General features: G+C 35.7%; 2 protein-coding genes across 13 annotated transcripts in view; one reads left to right on the top strand and one right to left on the bottom strand.

The window, feature by feature from the left end:
* The window catches only part of dusp14 (dual specificity phosphatase 14), a 28,403-nt gene extending 18,958 nt beyond the window's left edge, over positions 1-9,445 (top strand). For all 3 annotated transcript variants that reach the window (XM_065281488.2, XM_065281486.2, XM_065281487.2), the window contains one exon: positions 7,050-9,445. In XM_065281488.2, coding sequence (XP_065137560.1) covers positions 7,165-7,809 — 645 coding nt within the window. In that variant the 5' untranslated portion in view covers positions 7,050-7,164 and the 3' untranslated portion in view covers positions 7,810-9,445. The remainder of the gene's footprint in view (positions 1-7,049) is intronic.
* A 2,610-nt stretch (positions 9,446-12,055) lies between these two features.
* synrg (synergin, gamma) overlaps positions 12,056-21,206 on the bottom strand; it is a 51,435-nt gene continuing 42,284 nt past the window's right edge. For 6 of the 10 annotated variants that reach the window (XM_065281471.2, XM_065281474.2, XM_065281477.2 and 3 more), the window contains 3 exons: positions 17,110-17,148; positions 15,913-15,945; positions 12,056-12,547 (listed from right to left, as the gene is read on the bottom strand). In XM_065281471.2, the coding sequence (XP_065137543.1) occupies positions 12,416-12,547; positions 15,913-15,945; positions 17,110-17,148 (204 nt within the window). In that variant the 3' untranslated portion in view covers positions 12,056-12,415. The remainder of the gene's footprint in view (positions 12,548-15,912; positions 15,946-17,109; positions 17,149-21,206) is intronic. The other 4 variants (XM_065281475.2, XM_065281476.2, XM_065281480.2 and 1 more) reach the window with 2 other exon arrangements.

The raw sequence follows: 21,206 nt of genomic DNA, 5'->3' as shown, positions 1-21,206 counted from the left end.
ATATTAGGCTATGCCTTTTTATACAATCTTTTCCATGTTTATTTGTTTATTTAAATCTCCTAATGTAATACTTCCAGTTGAAGCCACTTGTTGATTCAGCATGGATTGTTTCATTAACATTATTACTAGTAGTGTAAACACAGCTCCGATTCAATTTCCTGTTTTCCACATTTGGTGTGGAAGGGCTGCCATTTTAAGGCTCGAGTTTCTCAGCAGGTGTCTCTCATTCCCATTAATGCTTGCGGAGGTGGAATCACTCCGAAAGATTTTCCACACACGAGAGAGAGAGTCTGCATTTGAGACCTGCAGTACAGAATCTGTGATGTGTGCTGGTGTTGACAAATCTAAAGACACCAGTTAAATTACGAGTCTGTGTGTGAGGTTGACACAGCAGCCCATTACTGTCATGCCAGGAATACATGTGTCCGCAGGTGGAGAAACGGAATTACTGTCTCTAGCAAAATAAATAGCTCAGTTCCCAGTGGAGAAGGTATTCATTTAGGATTGATGAATTGCTTCCAATTTGCTTGTAATCAGCAGGACATGTCGCTTTGCCTTCATCTTTTCATTAACACCGAGTGTATTCTCAAAAAATGCAAACATGTAATGTGGCTTAGAGGATATAGTTTACCCACTCATTTCAAACCAATATCTAGTAAAAAATAATGCTGGTTATTGTTATTATACTGTTTTTAAAGTTTCTTATTTGAGAACAGCAATGTTTATGTGGCCGTAACTCTAAAAATGCATGAAATAGTTTAGGCATCACTGAGAAATGAGAGGAATTTATCAAACAATTTGTATTTATGTTTTGTGAGGAACAAGGGTTCCGAAAAAAATAATTTCATTTTGAACTATCTCTTTCATATGATTGGCCAAAGTATTATACACTGTAAAAAAAGTCCGTAGAAATTACAATGTTATTGCAGCTGGGTTGCCGGTAATTTACCGTAGATTTACATTTATGTTATTTACTGGCAAGAGTTTGTTCAAAGTTAAATAAATTTTAAATATTAACAAGTCTTTATCTTTAAAGAATAAAACTATACAATAAAAGCCTCATGCAAAGCATTCTGGGAACCAGAAATCATCATCAACCTTTTTCTGTTTTTTGCTTCAGATTTTGTTTCCCAGAATGTTTTGCTTGATGCTGTTTTTTTAGTTTTACTCTGTAAAGACAAAGACTTGTAAATGTTTAATGTTCATTTAACTTTGAACAAAATGTTGCCAGTAAATAACATAAATTTAAATCTACGGTAAATTACCGGCAACCCAGCTGCAATTTCTACGGATTTTTTTTTACAGTGTAGAGTACGAATACTTGGTGTTACATTGAAATAATTAAGTAAAAACCCTCATAATATACAAATAGCTTGAGATATATTTATCTTAGTATTAGTTACAAATAAGAGTTTTTTTCTTCACTTTTATTAATTCTTTTCTATGTCACACCATATGACACATTTATGTTTTTTTATCAACTCTTTGCTGCTTTACGTTTTTTGGTTATTCAACTTTTTATATATCTTGAGTTGTTATAACTTATAAAATGAAGTAACATATTTCAACTACATTTTATAAGTTATTATAACTCATCTCTAGTCAAGATAAGGTATAGTGAGTTGAAATTACTTGTAAATCTGAAAAAAATTAAACCAGCAAATATTTTTTCTCTCTCTGTGTGTGTGTGTGTGTGTGTGTGTGTGTGTGTGTGTGTGTGTGTGTGTGTGTGTGTGTGTGTGTGTGTATTACTCTTTCACACCCTTTCTCTCTTTTCGTCTCACTCCTCCACTCACCATCTGTATAAATAACTCTATATATAAAGTGATAGTCAGCAGTGAAGCCTTCGACTCAATCAGCACTTTGGGTTGCTGAGGTGCATCTCTGTTATATATCTGCCTGGTATTTCAAAACTCTGATCTTGCCACCGGGTCACGGCACCACTGGAGATTTAGGACTTTAATATCCCTAAATGGGCTTTTTAATGTAAGTGAAAGAAACAGTTTGTCCGCACTGTAACATATTCGTCCGTTTGCTTTTATGATTTCCATAGACAATAGAGTTGTCATACGTTTAAAGGATCAATACATACAGTGTAGCTGTTTTCTATAAGGCAGTTCAGAGCCTTTGTGTTTCATGGAAATAATATTTGAAGGTTAAGACCAACAAGAGGGTGTGTAAATAATGACATGTGAGAAATGTAGATATCCCAATTTTTTTATGTCAAAGCACAAAAGCTGTAAAACAAAGTCTGTGGAGAACCACACAATGCATGCAGTAATACAGTTTTAGTGTGAAAAATGAGTGACCGGCTGTATTGAGAGAGACACTGTGGCCCTGATAGAGAGAATGTTAGAGGCTGTATATGTTATTGCGATCAGAGATCCCATGAGAATGGCAGGCAGGTTTATATTCATTCATGTAGAGGAAGGTTCGGGGAAACAGCCGGCACGAACTGGGGCAGATGGGTTTTAATAATGCAAATAAAGACTACTGAATACAAAGACACTGTTTTAAATTGATGGTCCTCTTGCAAACTTTAAAAAGCAGCAGGTCTTTAAACTGTATATTACATGAATGATCATATTGTTCTGCCGGTATATAAACATTTGTGAGAGGGTGTATGCTTTGACAGAGATATAGAGATGGAGTAGTCTCTGCTTCAGACAGCAACGCCTGTGGACCGCCCACAGTCTGATCACTGAATGTCTGATGCATACTGCAGACAAGTCTGAAAAGTATTTTTTTTTTGTTCTGCTAAACTACGATGTGATTATTTTGAATGTTGTCTGGGAATAGGGCAGCAAGACATAGAAGATATTGATACATAATGTTGCAATGCACATATCGCGGTTTGCAATGAATTCAATGAACTGAATGGTTTTAATACTTCAAAATTGTATAGTCAAATAGTAAGTTGTTGCAAATAGCACTGATTGGCAAGACAGAGAGGTTGTTGCTTCATTTTTCTTTTTTTAAATATTATGAATATATTTATTTCCTTTGAGTGTACAAGATGTAGCTAGAGATGGAAAGAAAGGACAGAGGAGGCAGCCACATGTTGCTATAGAGCATCCGGGCAGCTGTAGATATGCAGAAGGTGTGAATGTACTGCCAGAGAATTACAGCCTGCTGTTTACACAGACATATGAAATTCATATTTAACACATTTGGTTTGATACTGGTGTCGTGCTAATAACGGTCGAGTCTCCTGGATTGCAGTGAGAAGATTGGATGAGAGCCCTTGGGCATGATGTAAAAAACACTACATATGTACCCCGACTGGCCTTTAATAAAAGATAGTGAGGTATGAAAGACGCAAAACCAGATGCTCTATGTACAGTTGTTGGCCAGGACATAGAGCTGAATGAGTATTTGTACCTGGCAACATACAGTCATTGGGCCCAGAGCAAACCCTTGTGTGCTTTAGTCACAACATTACAGCACAAAGTGTTTTTTCAGCTATAAAGCTTTACAATTTACTCCACACATATTAAACCGTTTGTTAGTTTGTTTACTCCCTAGTCACAGAAGGTATTTTAGCAGCACATTTAAAAGTTTCAGCACTTTAATGCTTTGGGGGACAAACTCAGCCCGTTTTGATTTGTATTTAATGTGTAATGTAATATAATCCTGGGTTGATTTAACACACAACAATTTTTTTAACCCATTGTTGAAATGAACCCAGCATTTTATGGTGTAATTTTCATATGCTTAATATTTCACCCAAACATGCAGTGTAAAAAATCCTTACATTTTTTGTTGAATCAACTCAGATTTACAAGTTAGTTCAACTTCCACACCGCCAAAAAATAACGATAACTTTATGCTAATTCGCTTGCACCATTTACCATCAGTGGCATTAACTATAATATTGCACATTTTCTTGAATAAAAAATTGTTCACATGTTATAAATATGCTGTTCTTTGTTGCGTTTACACAGCGGGTAAAACCAGCAGATGTCCCCAACACATCTCTAAACAGTGAATTTAGTAGTTTATGCAATCTTATGTCTTACCTTTTGGCGTAGTCAGTGCAGTAGAATAAAAGCATTACATACTGTAGTAATTTCACAGGAACTGCATCACCGCTTGATACATGAGGTCATTTTATGTTATAGACCTCAGCAATGAGCTTCTCTCCACTATGTCATCTGTCATATTAAATGCGCGTGCACTTGAATTTCCAGTATTTGATTGGCTGTTAATGGTTTATCGCTCATCTGTTGGGAAGAAAAAACGTTCAAGTGATCCCAACGATAGCGTTTATTGTATATTTATTGATATAGTATTGTTGTGAACTTCGCTATTCTTTTTAATATAAAAAGCTATATAGTTATAAATATAGTTATCGCTATAATGTTAAGTCATCTATTTCAAAAAAAGTAAAATACATTTTAGTCTTGTAATAACAGAAATTAATCAGTTTGTCAAAGATATATTTTTGTCAATGCAAGTAATTTAACCAAGCATTTAACCATGCACCTTTAGATTAAAAGATCATAATTAAAATTTCAGTCAAGTGTTTCAAAATATTTGACCAGTAGTGTATTATTTTTTCTTCTGAACACAAATGATTTTTGTATGAAAATGTCACCATGTTATCTTCTGAAGCAAAATAAAGTTTAATATTTTGAGCTTATTTAGATATTAAGCTCTCACACAGTTTCTGCCAAACTCACATTAATCTTGAGTACCCAGAGATGTGCCCATACAAGGGCTTCCACCCTTTATGACTTTGTACAGGGCCTTACTCCAAATAACTTTCCAAACCTTATCTGAATCTCGACGGAGTGTATTCAGCAAAGAAACACAGTCATACGTCCTAGTTTTTAAACTTTGCACATGTTTAGCATGAAAATCCAACTCGCCTATCAGTGTTAATTAGACAGAATGCATGAAATATCATTACACATCACCTTTGATGGAGGTAAGTGCTTTTTGGAGCTTCATCATGTTGGGCCTTATAAAATAACATGGTGACATTTTAATATAAAATTATAATTTTATCAGTATTTCATCATCATTTGTGTTTAAATGAAGAAATGAAGTCATATACGTCCAAAATTGAGTACAAATTTACTGTACAAGTGTACAAATTTTCATATTCTTATAGACCATTTTGCGTGTTTGCAAACAGAGATGATGTTTTTTGTGGGCGGAGCCCACTTGCGGCAGAAAGTGGCAGCTCTGCAGTAGCAGTGTGAAGTGTTTTAAACTGTGATTGTTATGAATCCGGTATTCTGTCGAGGTCTGTTTTCCCTATACTTTCCTTTAGTGTAATGTTTCTTAAAGTGTTTATATCACATTACGTTGTTTTTTTTTTTTTTTAGATAAATTAAAAGTTTAAATGGCTTGGCTACTGATATGTGTGCATGTATGTAATGTATTTGTATTGTTCTTTATTGGTAAATAAAAAAATATTTTTATAGTATCATATGAATCTCTAAAGTACATATAAAAGCAATACAATAATGTATTTTATTAAATATTTCATTATTTTCCCGTTTTATATTATTTCTTCCTTATATAAATAGCCTACATGTTTGTTCTAAACTAAAACTTTGTTATTATAAAACTATTATGTTAACATACAAATTAATATGGATAGGCCTGTTTATATATTAATAACACTTTACATCATGTGTGTGTGTGTTATATTTATATATTCAATAAGTATGTAAACATAACAATTTTAGAACAAACAGGAAGACATAGACTAAGATATAAGGTAAAAAGAAATAATAGAAAACTGAAAAATTATGAAATATTTATTAAATTGTGTTATTATTGCTTTTTTAGTATAACCCATTCAAATCTTTAATCTTTCTAAATAAATTATAAACGTAATGTGATAAAAACGCTATAAGAAACACATAGAGGGAACAGTATTTGACAGAACCCCGGACATCTTCTCTACTTATTTTCTATTCTAATTATTAAAAGATTTTCTGATGATTTCATCGCTCCAGTCTGTCCGTGTGAGGGCTTATTGCAACCATAAACACCTACGTTTATCTTCAAATGGTGTCTTCGACGATGGTATTCTATAAAAATTAAAGCCATCTTTTTTTGGTATTCCTATTTTGACACTCAACAGCACAACAAGACATTTTCTAGTGAGTTATCTTGCTTGTTTCACTTGTGTGTAATTGATTTACACTGTTTTTCTGCCACCACATTGCGCGCGCAGCTTGAAGTGACGTAACTTTGACGTCTAAGGTCTATTTGGCTTTTAATAAGTGTTTAATAAACACTTTAAAAGTGCTGAAGTACGGCCTATCTTTAAAACCTCATAATTTAAATACATGACCTAATGACAACAAATACGTGCAAAAAGCAGAAGCAGAAAATCATTTCTAACCCATTCTCATTACAAATTCAAGAATTAAATAGAAAATTAAAAAATAAATTCATGAAAACCTGGAGGCACTTAAGCTCCCCTTCTTTTTTGTTGTAATGTCATGCTTCAGTCACACGGTTGTTTACTTAACACGGGTTTATAATCCTCATTCCTGCTTTTATTAATAAAACCCCAGGCTCCTGTGAACACTTGCTCCACATGGCCCTCACATCCGCATGCACAACTCGCGGGACATGAAGCTGACAGCAGGCAACATCTGCTGGGTACATACAGTAATTAACTTCATTAAACCACCATTCACCCATGCTAATGTTGTTTTTTTTACTGTCAATAAGGAACCTTTAGTTATCAGCTTTTGTATAGCGCCTCACTAGACTTTAGATTTTAATGGACACATTGGTGTAGTGTGGTGAAGTGGATAAAGATGTAGACTTGTAACCAGAAGGTTGCTGGTTCATGCTTATTAAATGTATCACCATTGGATCCTTAAGGACATTTCCATTGACACATTTGGCAGACACTTGATTTACAGTGCATTCAAGCTATACATTTGTTTTATCAGTATGTGTGTTCCCTTATGCAATGCTGTACCTAAAGGAACAGGAGAAATATGAACAGACACCCCCAAGATGCTGGTATAATGTACAGTCTATTGAATCAACTTTTTGCTCTTGATTTGTTTCAGATACATCCAATGGTCTGTGTGGTATTAATCACTTTAAGATGACCGAAGAGAATTGAAAGGCATCCTGGCTCCACCTCAAGGTTTCTATTTCTCTGTCTCCTGCCTCCGCTCCTCTATGGGTTCCAGAAGTCAGGGGTTTTTCCATCACCCAAATCACCATCATCACCACCATCATCGCAGTTCAGTGCTACCCGCGGCTGTTCCCCGACTGGTGGCAGAAACCAGCAGCCTGTTAGGCGGCATTGCCCAGATCACCCCATCCTTGTTCCTAGGCCGTGGGAATGTGGCATCAAACCGTAGTCTCCTCCTGTCCAAAGGAATAACCTGTGTGGTGAACGCCACCATCGAACTGCCCAACTTCAACTGGCCACACATGGAGTACGTGAAGGTACCGTTGGCCGATATGCCTCACTCTCCGATCTCGCTTTATTTCGACAGCGTGGCCGATAAGATTCACAGCGTGGGCCGCAAACGCGGAGCCGTTCTGGTGCATTGCGCGGCTGGCGTGAGCCGCTCCGCATCGCTCTGCTTGGCATACCTCATGAAGTACCACAGGGTTTCTCTGGCTGAGGCTCACGCCTGGGTCAAAGCCCGTCGGCCGGTTATTCGTCCTAATGGAGGATTCTGGCGACAGCTCATCGAGTACGAGAGGAAACTGTTTGGCAGGAACTCTGTGAAAATGATCCAGACACCATACGGGGTCATTCCCGATGTGTATGAGAGAGACCGCAGAAATCTGCCACCTTATTGGGGCTTGTGAAGTATGGATTTGGTTTAAGCTTATCAGAGGTCTGAGCAGGTCCAGTGAAGGACTCCCTTCGTCTTCCGGCCTCTATTGATACAATTGCATGTCTCTTCAGCAAGAGAATCAAGTGTGATGGTGAGTGTTTGTGTCCGGGAAGACGTCTAAACTTTTATGAGCTCCAGAGTTAAAGGTCATACTGTAGGTCATTTATGGAAATCTATCCTGGAGTTGATAATGGCTTCAGGAGCACTTTGGGAACCAAACATGGTGCTGAGGACGTTTGATGTTGTTTCAGTTTTGCTGTCGTCTTTGTTGAGAGACAACAGTCTGCTCCTGATTATTGGTAGCATTTGAACAAAATACATTATTGTATTGCAATGTGTATTTAAACTGTGCAGAAATGACAAATTTACTAATATACGGATGCACCAAAATTTTAGACGCAGAAAATTATCGGCCAAAAATGGTGTTATAAGTTTTAACAAAAAGAAAAGGGGCCTAAAATATATCTATTGAAAATATATCATCTTAAATAAATGTAGTATTAACAAGGCGGCTAAGTTGCTGGATTATTTTACTACTGTTTTCTAATTGAACTTTAGACTATTTAGATAAAAAATTTGTTCAATTTGATTCTGTTTCATATAACTAAATGAAGAGTATTTAGTATTGCTTTATTTTCGTCCAATTTTGGTGTATTACTTTCGAAAAAGTGTGATTATTTTATTGTTTTGTAGTTTATCCAATGCAGGTTTATAAAATAATTGAAATGAAAAAGTCTAATTATAATACAAATATACAAAAACTATTTCATTTTTGATTTATGGCCAGCTGCAAAAGAAATGTCAATTTCGGCCAAAAATTTTCATTCTTGGTGCATCACTTATATAATAGTTTTAAAATGAGTAACACAAACTGTAACACTGCAACATTGTGATTTTAACAGTAAAACTTTATAATAAGGGTCAGTGAAACACAATGAACTAAGACCTAAATTAATTCTCACTCAAATAGGAACTAATGATGAGTTAAGCTATGTATTAACTCTTTCCTCACCAGCCATTTTCACAAAAGTTTTACAAAAAGCCTTCCAGAAAAATGTTCTTCTAAAAATATATAAACACAAATATATCAGATGAAAAACAGACCCTCTGCTTTCAAACAAACAATAAACAAACAAACAAACAAAATGGGAAAAACCTGTTTCATCCTATCTATATATTTTTTCTCTGCTTATAAACTCTTAAATATGGGTATATTTCTTTAAAATATTTTTTAAGCACAAAGCTAAAATAATTGCATTTTTGTGAAGGATTTTGTTAGAGATTAGATTCAGAATGATTATCAAAACATACACAGAGTTTAAAATGAGAAAATAACGTTTTGGCTTCAGTTTTTTCATATGGGATAAATTAATAAAAAAATTATGCAAAAGTTTTTTTCTCTTTTAATTGACGAGATAACTCCTCAATGGTGGGGAAAGAGTTACTGGGTCATAACTAATGAATAGTCATTAAGTACATAGAGTAAACATTTATTTAGGTCTTAATCCGTATTATAAAGTGTAACCAGTTTATCAGATGTGTAAACTAATTGTGTATATTAAAAGAATTTTATTGAATAACAGGAGAAACTGACTGTATAAAGAACAGTGTTGAGTGCTTCATAAAATGACATTTCTGAATTCTGAAAGTTATTGAATATTTCTTTTAAAAACTTTTTTTAAATGGCAGTCACTGTCATCATATTTTCAATGATTTATATTTTCACTTGTTTTTTTTAAGCATTATTTTGATTAAGATTAGATCTTTCAAATATTTTATGCAGCATAGCATTTATAACCAGAGAACAGCTCTGTCACAAGCACACAAGACTCTTATTAGGCTTTTATTAAATCATGTTAAATAAATTAACATAAACTGTCCAGATTAATTAGTGTGTCAAAAAATTAATAAAGAATGACATATTTTATATTGTAGTCCTTGCTTTTTTTAATGTTTAAGTTTGACTGAGGCTTTTAAATGCTTTTGTGAACCTGGACCACAAAGCCAAGTCATAAGTGAGTCTCATGGGTATATTACCAATAGCCAATAATACATTGTATGACTTAAAATAGCCTATTTTAAAGGGATAGTTCACCCAAAAATGAAAATTCTGTCATCCTTTACTCACTCTCATGTTGGTACAAACCTGCATATATTTCTTTGTTCTATTGAACACAAAGGAAGATATTTTGAGAAATGTTTGTAACCAAACTGTTCGTGGACCCCATTCACTTCCATAGTAGGAAAAAATTATACTATGGAAGTAAATAGGTTCCACAAACCATTTGGTTACAAACATTTCTTAAAATATCTTCCTTGGTGTTCATCAAAACAACGCAATTTATTCAGGTTTGTAACAATATGAGAGTGAGTAAATGATGACAGAAAATATATTTATCATTAGTAATGTGTGTTGCAGGACTTCATTTGGACAACTTTAGGTGATTTTCTCAATATTTTGATTTTTTTGCACCCTCAGATTCCAGATGTTCAAATAGTTGTTTCTCGGCCAAATATTGTCCTATCCTAATAAGCCACACATCAATGCAAAGCTTATTTTAGTTCAGCTTTTAGATAATATATAAATCTCAATAAAAAATACCCTTTTTACGGGTTTTTGTAGTCCACGGTCATTTATGAAATGTTTCCAGATTTTAATAGCCATAAAGTTGAACTTGAATGAAAATAGTGTGTATTATCTTTAATGGATAGCATATTGTGAAAAGGGTTTCAATAAAAACTGTGCAAGCTGTGTGCCTTACATTGGATTGTATATTAAGCCATCTTATTCTTGTAAAACTTGTAAGACAAATGCTATAAATCAAATCCCTAATATCGATTGATGACAAGCTAAAGATTATTAGCCACATCCGTATTAACACAAGGCCAGGACGGTCATTTTATACTCTACCAACTGTGCTGTTTAAAGAAATACTTGAAACAAATGAATCACATGAAATGTTAAATCTACAGGCTAAAAGAATGTCTTTAAAGGGATACCTGACATTTGACTGTAAAGAATTCATTACAGACAGAGACTGAAGCTTGACGTCTGCTGTATTTTACACTTTCAAACTCCTGTATCCTTGGTAACCATCTCCAAGGTAATGTTGCTATGATGAGCAGCTATTAGCGCTGAGTCAGTGTGAGGTGAGTGCTGTCCTATTATACGGACCAAACAACACCACCACAGGTTGGCTTTACAATAGTGCAGGGTAATCACTGAGATCATTATAGGAAATAATTGTGATGGAAAATTATACATTAACACCCAGGAAAGCATTAATCCCTCAAGCTTCATGATCCTTTATGATCCATCAACGTCCAATGACTCAAAATTTTGGTCTGTTTCTCACACAATGCTATCCATTGCACTATATGTAAATCCATCCACTGTCTATTCTCAATGAGCAGCATGAACGGTCTTCAAAACTGATGCTCCACAAGTGGTGACTTTGTCTAAATAACAGAATTAAAATTTTTGGGGGAACTTATCCTTTACATCAGTAATGCAATCACAAAGACTTTCGTGCAAAGCATTTCATTTCTATTCGATCTGTCATATTAAACAGTTAATATCTTATTATAAAGGCTGACAAGAAATTAACTTGTATTGAGGGCTTTATAACCTAGAGATTTATGGATACTTTCACGTTGCTGTATGTTTACATGAATTACAAAAGATTCCTTTAAAAGCAATGATGAACTAAGACTTCATTCCCACATAACACTGCTTCTAGCTGCTAGGTTTTATAAAAGATTCTGCTTGGAAAATAAACGTTTATTATTGTTCCAGCACAATAACGTTAGTAAGGCATAAAAGATAATACAAAGGTCTAAATGTTTCTCAGAGGATACTGGCATGCGCTTCTGATAATGACTAATACAGTATGGTATTATTTCAAGTGGTTAGAGAGCCTGGCGAGTCTCACTGCCCGGTAGACTGCAACTGTGGTGCCATTAAGCAAGGCACCTTTACCCCAATTGCTCCTCGGGTGCTGTAGTGATATCTGCCCACTGCTCTGTGTACATTACTCACTGTGATGGGTTAAATGCAGAGGTCACGTTTCAAATATTGGGTTACCATAATTGACGAAACATCACTCTCTCACTTTGCATTTAGGTAATTTTTTCTAGTTTTTGATATGCATTCATTTGAAGTTTTTTGGTTAGGGTTTATGTTAGATAGAAAACAAGTCTGAAATTAACAACACGTACACAATTCAGAAATATTTACTAGAATGATCAACAACACAGAATCAAATCCAACCAGGCACATTCAAAAATGACAGAATTGCAGATCAAAAAGACAAAAAGATACAGACAAAAGGCATATTTTACTCCATGTACAGTGTTTAAATTATTATTCAGCAGTATACAGTATATCTGACCTTCCTACAGAAAATGGCAGATTTAGATGTCCCAAATTCAAGTGGCAAGGGCTGTACCGCTTTGAAGTTAAACAGCGATAAACAGTTAAAGTGACAGAATTATGAATGACTCCCATGATCTTTCAGACTGTGCCACAAGGTTCACTACTGGGTCCGGTTTTGTTGCTCTCCAATAGCAGCTACATTCTACAGCAGGTCAGGCAAAATTAAGCCCGGCGGTTTGGGTTCCACACAGTTAATCCAGAAATTAGCACAGCTGGCGTGATACTGGTGACCTCCATACGTGAGCTTGAAATTGTCCGTCTCTGAGTTGAAGGCCTGTCAAGGAATAATACAAGACGGATAAACAATTCATGCAAGATGAAATCTAACTTGACCAGTGGTACTGCAGGAGGGGGGCACGATGGATTTTAAGAACTATAAGGACACCAAAATGGGTGTCTAAAAGAATAACTAATTGCAGTAACATTTTGCAGAAATGTACTGCTTATTAACAGCATCACCTGCCACAAAAGATACAGTATACACAATTTTAAGTTTAAATGTACACAAATACTATGCAGTTTTACCCTTTAAATGCCTTATAAACTTTCGATGAAAGTGATTTAGTGTAAACGTTTCACAAACTCCCAAAGCTAACGCAACAAGAGTTCAGCTCATTTTTAAACTCAAACAAAGCATGAAGTAACATTAGTGATCAAATTGTTCAGGTTAAGAATAAAAACAAGTTTAGTCTTATAACAAGTTAGAGAGGAACTTAACTAGTCACATCCGACTGCATGGTGGCATACCACCATCAATAAATGAGACATCAGCTCAATACAGCACTAAAATAATTTCTAGGATCAATAGAGAAAAAAAGAAGTGTGCTATCGTCCCACATACAGTCTATAGATAGAAAGGCTAAACAAGAACCCAGTGAACTTCACTTCACTGTAGTCTTACAGCTGTGATCAGGCAAAGATGATATCTATGTTAAGTGGAATGAAGCATTTCCTATTGAAAAATAGGGAGCTGATGCTGGAAGGAGAATGAGTCATGTGATGAATCACACACTCCCACCATGATACTACTGTATGAACACTCATGCATAAGGGCATGGACACAACAATATTTTATAGGCGTTTGACAAACAATCTCAGCTCTCCTGAAGACTGTTCAAACAAAACATGAACATTCAAGGTTTGACTGCGCTGACATGGTTATCCATTGCAATTATTTATTTCACAATATTTCACCATAAAGTGAAAATTGGATCTACTTAAAAAAAAATCACTTTCATTTGGTAACACCTAACAAATTAGGTTTTAACTGAAAAAAAGGTGAAAAATAAAACAAATTACTTAAATTGGTAATACCTTAAAACAATCAGTTTTTAGGTGTTACCAGCTGAAGTAATTTTTTTTTTTAAGTTAATCCAACTTTAACTTTTTACAGTGTATAAGAAGTGTTAGATAAGCTATTATCAAACCACAAAAGTTATACTTGCAGTTAATTTTTTTTGCCAATCAGCAATAGCTTAATAACTTTACTGTAGAGGCTGTTTGTGGTTGAAAAGCAACAGCCTGTGGCAGTATTATAGAATCAGTGATCAAATAAATGTGCATATTAGGCCAATCCAACCAGATATTAAAATTAAACTATCCATTGAAAGTAGCTACAGTATATCAGAATTTTTTAATAATTAAATATGGGTCAATAAAATAACATGCATATTTTTGTGACCGGGGCATTATTTACTATAAAAATAACTTGATACATTTATGACATGTGGACATGTGTCACTTTATTCTAACTAGTTTAAATATGGACAACCGTCTGAACAAATTGGCAGTTTAAGACAAGTGTTAAAATGGTGTACAAATTATTAAAGATTCAAAATAAGATACTTTGGCATTATTTCATGTGCAAAACCTTTCCTATAAACACATTTCACGAATAATTGGGATGTTAGAATAATTGAAAAACTTTTGTCCAACAATTTGGTATACATTCTCGGTCAGGTGGTACAACCAATGTAAAACTAGAAATAAAAAATGCTATTTTATCGAACACATTTTAATTGCACTTCAAAAGTATATTTATGGATTTGATGATACCACAGGCAAAAGTTTATAACTGCATCCAAGAAGAAGTCTATTAAATGTCAATTCATTGCAGAGGTCAAGTGGTGCAACCAGAAACTCAACTGCTATAAAATGTCCCTTAGAAATGAAAAACATTAAGCTAAATCATTTTAATAAGCTAATCATTTTGCTAATAATTTTAGGTTCCATAAATGCAAGCTAAGGTTGTCTATAATTATATATTTCATACAAATTATTGTTCTTAAATGTATAGTTCTACAATTATTTATAGTAAAGTTGTTACACTTTCAAACTATTTTCAGGATTATAATTTAAATGCCACTATCAAATAAACAACCAACAGCACGACACAGGAAGCGCATAAACACCTATATGGCAAAGAGACAATGGGTCTCATTCACTAACAATTGCGTACGTTTTTCTTATTTATACGCACACTTGAACTTCTCACGAAAACTTTTCGCCCAATTCACAACACGTCCTTACGCACATGAATTTGTTCTTACGTTAGTGAATTTGGAGTGCTCTACATGAGCGGCCGTGTGCACAAAGTTGCTAATTTACATTAAACACGCCCAAACCAGCTCCATATAAAAGCTTTCCGCAGCCCAGCGCTTATCCACAGAAAATTTGTGTTAGAAAAATTTGTCATAGAAGCCAAAGAGCTCGAAAAGAAATCCATGACCATATTTATTATCAGTAAAGTTATGTTTTGATTTGCATTTTTTATTTGTGAGGTTTTGCTGTCACTGGCTTCCTCCAGCGCTTTGTGTTCACTGGAGTAACATTAAAGAAGTTTTGGATGCGTTAACTTAATTAATATGACAGAGACTCTGTATCTAAAATAAAACAGACAAGTGATTGACATTTGGACTTCTCAATACATTACCATGACGTTTACATTAGGCATTAAGCAGACGCTTTCATATAGAGATTTAAAAAGTGAGGAAGGAAAGCGTGAAAATTTGTCAGTACGTGCATTTTCTTTATATGTGTTGAAAAATAAGTAGGATATAATAATGTATCATATAATATGTATAATACTATATAATACAGACAATATTATGATATAAAATATAATCATGTACATTGTATATATCAACATTATTATTATAGCCTTGTATTTGATTATAGCGTACGTGATTATTGCGTTCGAGTGGTTTTAGGTTTTCTTGAATTTTTGCGTACATTTCTATATGAAAGTTTCGTTAAATCACGATTTGTTTGTGAAAACATCCATACGCACATTTTCAATATCATATAAAAAAATTCAAGTACATTATAATAAATACAGTAATTATTATACTGTATGATGATCTGTGGTGTGCTTGTTTGTATGATGCACAGGAGGCTGCAGTAGAAGCAGCTCTGAATTTTTCATTCAGTCAGAACAGATGCTTCACGGTCGTTGTAAAGGTCAGAATAATTCAACCGACCTTGTTTAGCTGATGGAAAGGTTAATTACTGTCTGATTGCAAACATAGTGTGCATCCTACCTGCAAAAATGACAACACTTGTTGGGACAGTGTTTAAAGGCCTGTGGGGGGACACTGAAAACTAAGTTAACTTTATAGAAAGACACAGTAAAATATTTACCCTTACTTTGGAGCGATTGTCTTTTGTCAGTGCCTGTAAGTAGCATAAACAGTGTCAGCATTAGTGTAAGATGCAAGAGGGTTTTTTTCAAGTGAGCAAAGAAGTACCAGCACCAGAAACCCCAACAGTGGAAAAAGTGCTGTCGTCCATTTAGAGGAGGCAGACCATAGCATCCCAGTGAAAATCTCTACCTGTAACCCAACGCAAACACCCCAGCCACCGACAGCCCCAAACATCCCAAGCTTTAAAACCATCTCATCTCAGAGACTCCACCTTAAAACCCCCAACAGTGATGCTCTCCCCAGTCCCCCAAAACATAATTAAAAAGCAGGATATTAATCGAATGTCAGGAGCAAATGGAGACGACTATTAATTTGCAGCAAGCCAGATCTGATAGCACATGTGTTTTTTGTTGCCATGACTGATGGCTGAGCTACATCTGCTCCTCAAACATCCATCCCGTGATTTTTTTGTGCCTCAGAGCCCCTCCTTTCCTGATTCTATCTGAATCACTATGAGCACTGTTTACCCCACTATTACATCAGCAAACCTTGACCGTCGCATTAATACTGGGAGAGATTCAGGAGGGGAAGTGAAAGGAAAAATCTTAAGGTTATGGTGATCAGATGTCTGCATTTAAACCGTGGAGTTAAAGCAACAGTTTACCCAAAAAAGGACTGATTTATGTGCTGTACAGAACCAAAATGTTCAGGGAAGAATTTTGAGTAAATGATGAAAGGAATATTTTCATTTTTGGGTGAACTATCCCTTTAATCTGGATTTTTTTGTCCCATGCCATTTTTACAGTAGATTTGTTCTCTGCCACCCCACAGTGGTGCCAAAATGAAAGACCTTCACCTATTCGTCACACTATTTTGGACAAGAGTACCTGACAGCACGGCAATGTAAACTAGACAGTGTACTTGTCTCTGCAAGACAAGCTCAACATGAAATAACATGACAAAACACGAGCTAAGAGCGGAAATAATCACTGAAATATATATATATAAAGAGAGTGGATTTTGATGTACGAGTCACAGCGCCATGTGAGCATTACTGACAGACTGTTTTTGGCAGACTTAATGAAACGAGAGGTGAGTTTTGATCATTTTGGCAACACATCAGGGGAGAGTTTGCCCAGCTGACCCTTTTAACAAGCTGCAAATTTGAGTTTTGAGGCAGTTCAAAGAATCCTACTCTTTTAAAGAGGCGTCCAAATGTGTTCACGTCTTTCTTCTGTAAAATGGTGAAAATGAAAGAGATGGTCAGGAGGGATTTTGGGATGGGGGAGGTTAAAAGGGAGATGAATTTACTCATTGAAAGGCTTTCACTTAAAATTGAACATTCTGCTGTTTTCACCGTCGTGTCATTCAAAACCGGTATGCTGTTATTTTTTCTATTAATTTATGTATCTTTCATTTTTCTGTTTTCAATGGGACATTCTGAATTGTTATTCAGCTTTTGTTACAGTTTATCATCTCAGTTCATTGTGAACGGTGGTTGAAAACAAAACCAATGAAAACAAAGAAAGCAGTTTAAAGCAATTTCCTTTGGTTTAAAGGATTACTCTACTTTCATAAGAAAATTCCCAATAATTTACTCACCCCCATGTCATCCAAGATGTTTATGTCTTTCTGTCTTCAGTCGAAAAGAAATATTTTTTTTTTTAGGAAAACCTTTCAGGATTTTCTACATATAGTGGACTTCAATGGAACCCAAAGTTTTGAAGGTTCCAAATGCAGCTTAAAATGCTTTACAATCCCAACTGAGGCATAAGGGTCTTATTCATAGACTGTAAAAAAAGATGGACGACGCCTGTTCGCTCCCTTCCATTGGTGAAAAGTGAAGCTGCCAATGTCCCGATATGGCGCTGACAGACTTGGGTCTTGAGTTTACGCAGTAGCAATTTCGGGACCAGTCATGCGCAGTAGTGAGCAGGAAGTGAAGCTGCGAAATCAAGACCCCGCCCTCGCTCTCGCAGAATGCGCATATCACACGATATCACAGCTGTCAATCATGACGTGACACCACCGTTTTTATATCATTAAATAACTTACTAAAAACAAACTTACTTTAAAAACAAACATTTGAATGCACATCAGTGTGATAAAAACTACAATAAATGACAGAAACCAGCTTCGGAAAAAAGATAATTGAAGTGTAATAATTTTTTTTAGTTGGTCTCAAGTCCCATTGAATAACATGGGGAGGTGGGGTTTATGACCTATACTGGGACCAGTCACTGGGGGGCGATCGAGACGTTTTGGCTTCACTTTTCAGGGCTTGTGCGGCACGCTTGGTCTTATCTAGCGAAACAAAAATGGCCTTACGTATTACATCATCCCATCAAAAGGTTGTGCATGATGTATGCGAAATGCACAAGTATGGACCATTTTAAAGAGCAACTATCGTTCGATTCATGATTTTAAATTTCCTTTGGTGTGTAAGTGTGTATAAGTTCATGTTAACGATATGCAAAAGGTACAAAACCCAAAGTAAACGATGATGACGAGAGTTATCGTATTCAAGCATAGACTAAAAAAAGATGCACGAGGCCCGTTCGCTCTCTTCAATTGGTGAAAAGTGAAGCCGCCAGTGTCCCGATACGGTGCTGACATCTTGGTCTTGAGTCTGCGCAGTAGCGATTTTGGGACCAGTCATGCGCAGTAGTAAGCAGGAAGTAAACCCGAGAAATCAAGGCCCCTCCCTCGCAGAATGCAAATATCACAGCTGTCAATCATGACGTCACACCACCGTTTTTATAGCATTAAATAACTAACTAAAAACAAACATATTTTAAAAACAAACACTTGAATTTACATCAGCGTGATAAAAACTACAGTAAACGACAGAAACAAGCTTCGGAAAAAAGATAATTGAAGTGTTATTAAATTGTTTAGTTGGTCTCAAGTCCCATTGAATAACATGGGGGAGGCGGGGTTTATGTTTATGACCTATACTGGGACCAGTCACTGGGGGGAGATCGAGATGTTTTGGCTTCACTTTTCAGGGCTTGTGCGGCACGCTTGTCTCCAACGTAAATCTCTTTTTTTTGGACTACAACAAACACAGGGATTTTAGGCAACAGTTTTCTTCCTGGGATTGGCTACGTAGTAAAGACCGACATTATCATAATTCATCCCGCTTCGAACTCACAGCCTGTAAAGCTGGGCGTACACGGTGCGAATTCTGACTGTCGGAACGTCGTGAGGTCTCGCACACGACACGAGTGAGTTTATGTGGAAATAATTCGTACGCAGTCACACACGACAAGATTTTACTGTACGACTTGAGGAATTCTGACGTAAGCATTTTCGCACCTGTGAGTGGCAGAATGTACAAAAAAATAAAACAAGAAGAATACGGCAAAGATATTGGCTTGAGTGCAGAAAACAGCCAGGAATTTCTGTTATTTTGTTTTTCTGTTTATGCATTCCGAAATTGCAATATAGGTCTAGTGCTGTGGCGGTGAAGGAATTTCTCTGGCAGTGGTTGTTCTTGCTAGCGCCTATGCGGTTTTACCGTCTATATCATGATTGTAGTGCCAAGTAAATATCTATATTGCTATTATTAATGTTACATATATTGTTGCTTTTTTATAAATATGACCGTTTAAAAAAAACAAATTCAGTGGGCCTATTTATTTATTTGTAAATGCAGAATGAGGAGCAATGAGGTAAAAACGCAAGGTAAACTAACGTAACACATCTTTCACTTTATGATTAAATTATTAAGACAATACATCTACAGCAAATATTAATTTGTAAAACGAAAATCATTTAATTTAATATAAAGCACATTGTCTAGGCTTGTTTGCATTGTATAGTGCAAATGTACACGGAGCCTCTGTCAATGCGATGTCTTGAAGTAAAAGTGAGCACGCAGCATTTGTGCTCCTGTAACTGCACAAAACAATATAATTAGTTAATATAGGGCATTTTCACAGTAGGCCTATGTAAATTAATACATAGCAATACAAATATAGTATGAAAACAAATTAATCATTATTTAAATAAAGTCTCAGAGATAGCCTACATTTTTAGTCATTTAAATATTCTCATCATTTCAGAACAAGCTAAGGCTACCATAACAACGTACATTGGGCTATATATTATGTGTTCCTTTGGTCGAAAATATGTTGCTCACTTATTAAAGCAGAAGCTCCATAATAATGTGGAAAACGTCGTCTCCCCGTATGATCATCATGTTTAATGTACTCCCTTGTTCGTTGACAATTTATTTTGCATTTATTATATGTGTATAAAGTGTAAAACAATAAATGCATATCTTATAGCCTATTAAACATGGACATTCCGTTGCTTTCTATTCTCTGTCGCGACAGCCCTTTTAATATCCATTCATTTATGAAACTGTACTACAGCGACTTGGCACAGCTTGGATTACACAAAAATTGCGACATTCTTTGTCCATCCTGTACTGTTTAAACCAGTGGTCTCTGCACGGAGTCTAATAATTTTTATATTTATTTATTACATATTTTAGTTTGCTTATTTTATGTTTAGATTGTAAATAATGATAAAACATATTAACAAGTAAAGAAAAATCAACAGTATTACAAAGTAAAATAAAAATGTTTTAAGAGTAGCCCTCGTTTTATGCATTGCGGTAGCCCTTATAGCCTAATCTACATTCTCTCCTGTTTCCGCACACATCCAAAGCTGTGACCGGACATCACAAAAACACGTATGACAGGTTTTTCAGGCAAAGAAGCTGATCAAGAGGTCGTCACTGAAAGGACCTATTTGTCATGATGTCCGGTCACCGGAGTGTGTGTGTGCGCGAAACATATCCAGCTATAGATTTGTCGTCCAGATTTGAGGTAGCAGTGCCACATTTGTCTTTCTTCTTGTGTGTTTTGTACATTCTGATTGGTCAACTTCAAGTGCTTTGCCAGATCATCTCGTTCACCCGCACCAACACTACGAATTTATACCGACAGCTCCCGAACTTTTTTGACATGTTTAAAAATTATCGGGAGGTCGTAAGGTGCTCGTAACCTGCTCGGCTCCGCTCGTAATTCCTCTCACACGGTGCGAGCCGCGACCATACGAGCATGAACGATTTGCTCCCGAGAAAAAAAATCGCATGCGAGCTCCTACGACAACAAAAATCACACCGTGTACGCCCGCCTTAAGTTAACTCCTGATAGCACTGCATTGTTAGCGAATCTTTCAAACAAGGTAAAGAGCGTCACATTTCCGACTGATGTCAGAGGTATACAGGCCAATCACAACGTGCAGATTAGCTGGCCAATCAGGGACACAGAACATTTC

This window comes from Paramisgurnus dabryanus, chromosome 8 (genome assembly GCF_030506205.2).
Source record: "Paramisgurnus dabryanus chromosome 8, PD_genome_1.1, whole genome shotgun sequence".
NCBI classification, from domain to species: Eukaryota; Metazoa; Chordata; class Actinopteri; order Cypriniformes; family Cobitidae; genus Paramisgurnus; species Paramisgurnus dabryanus.
This window is presented reverse-complemented; position numbering and strand designations above follow the sequence as displayed.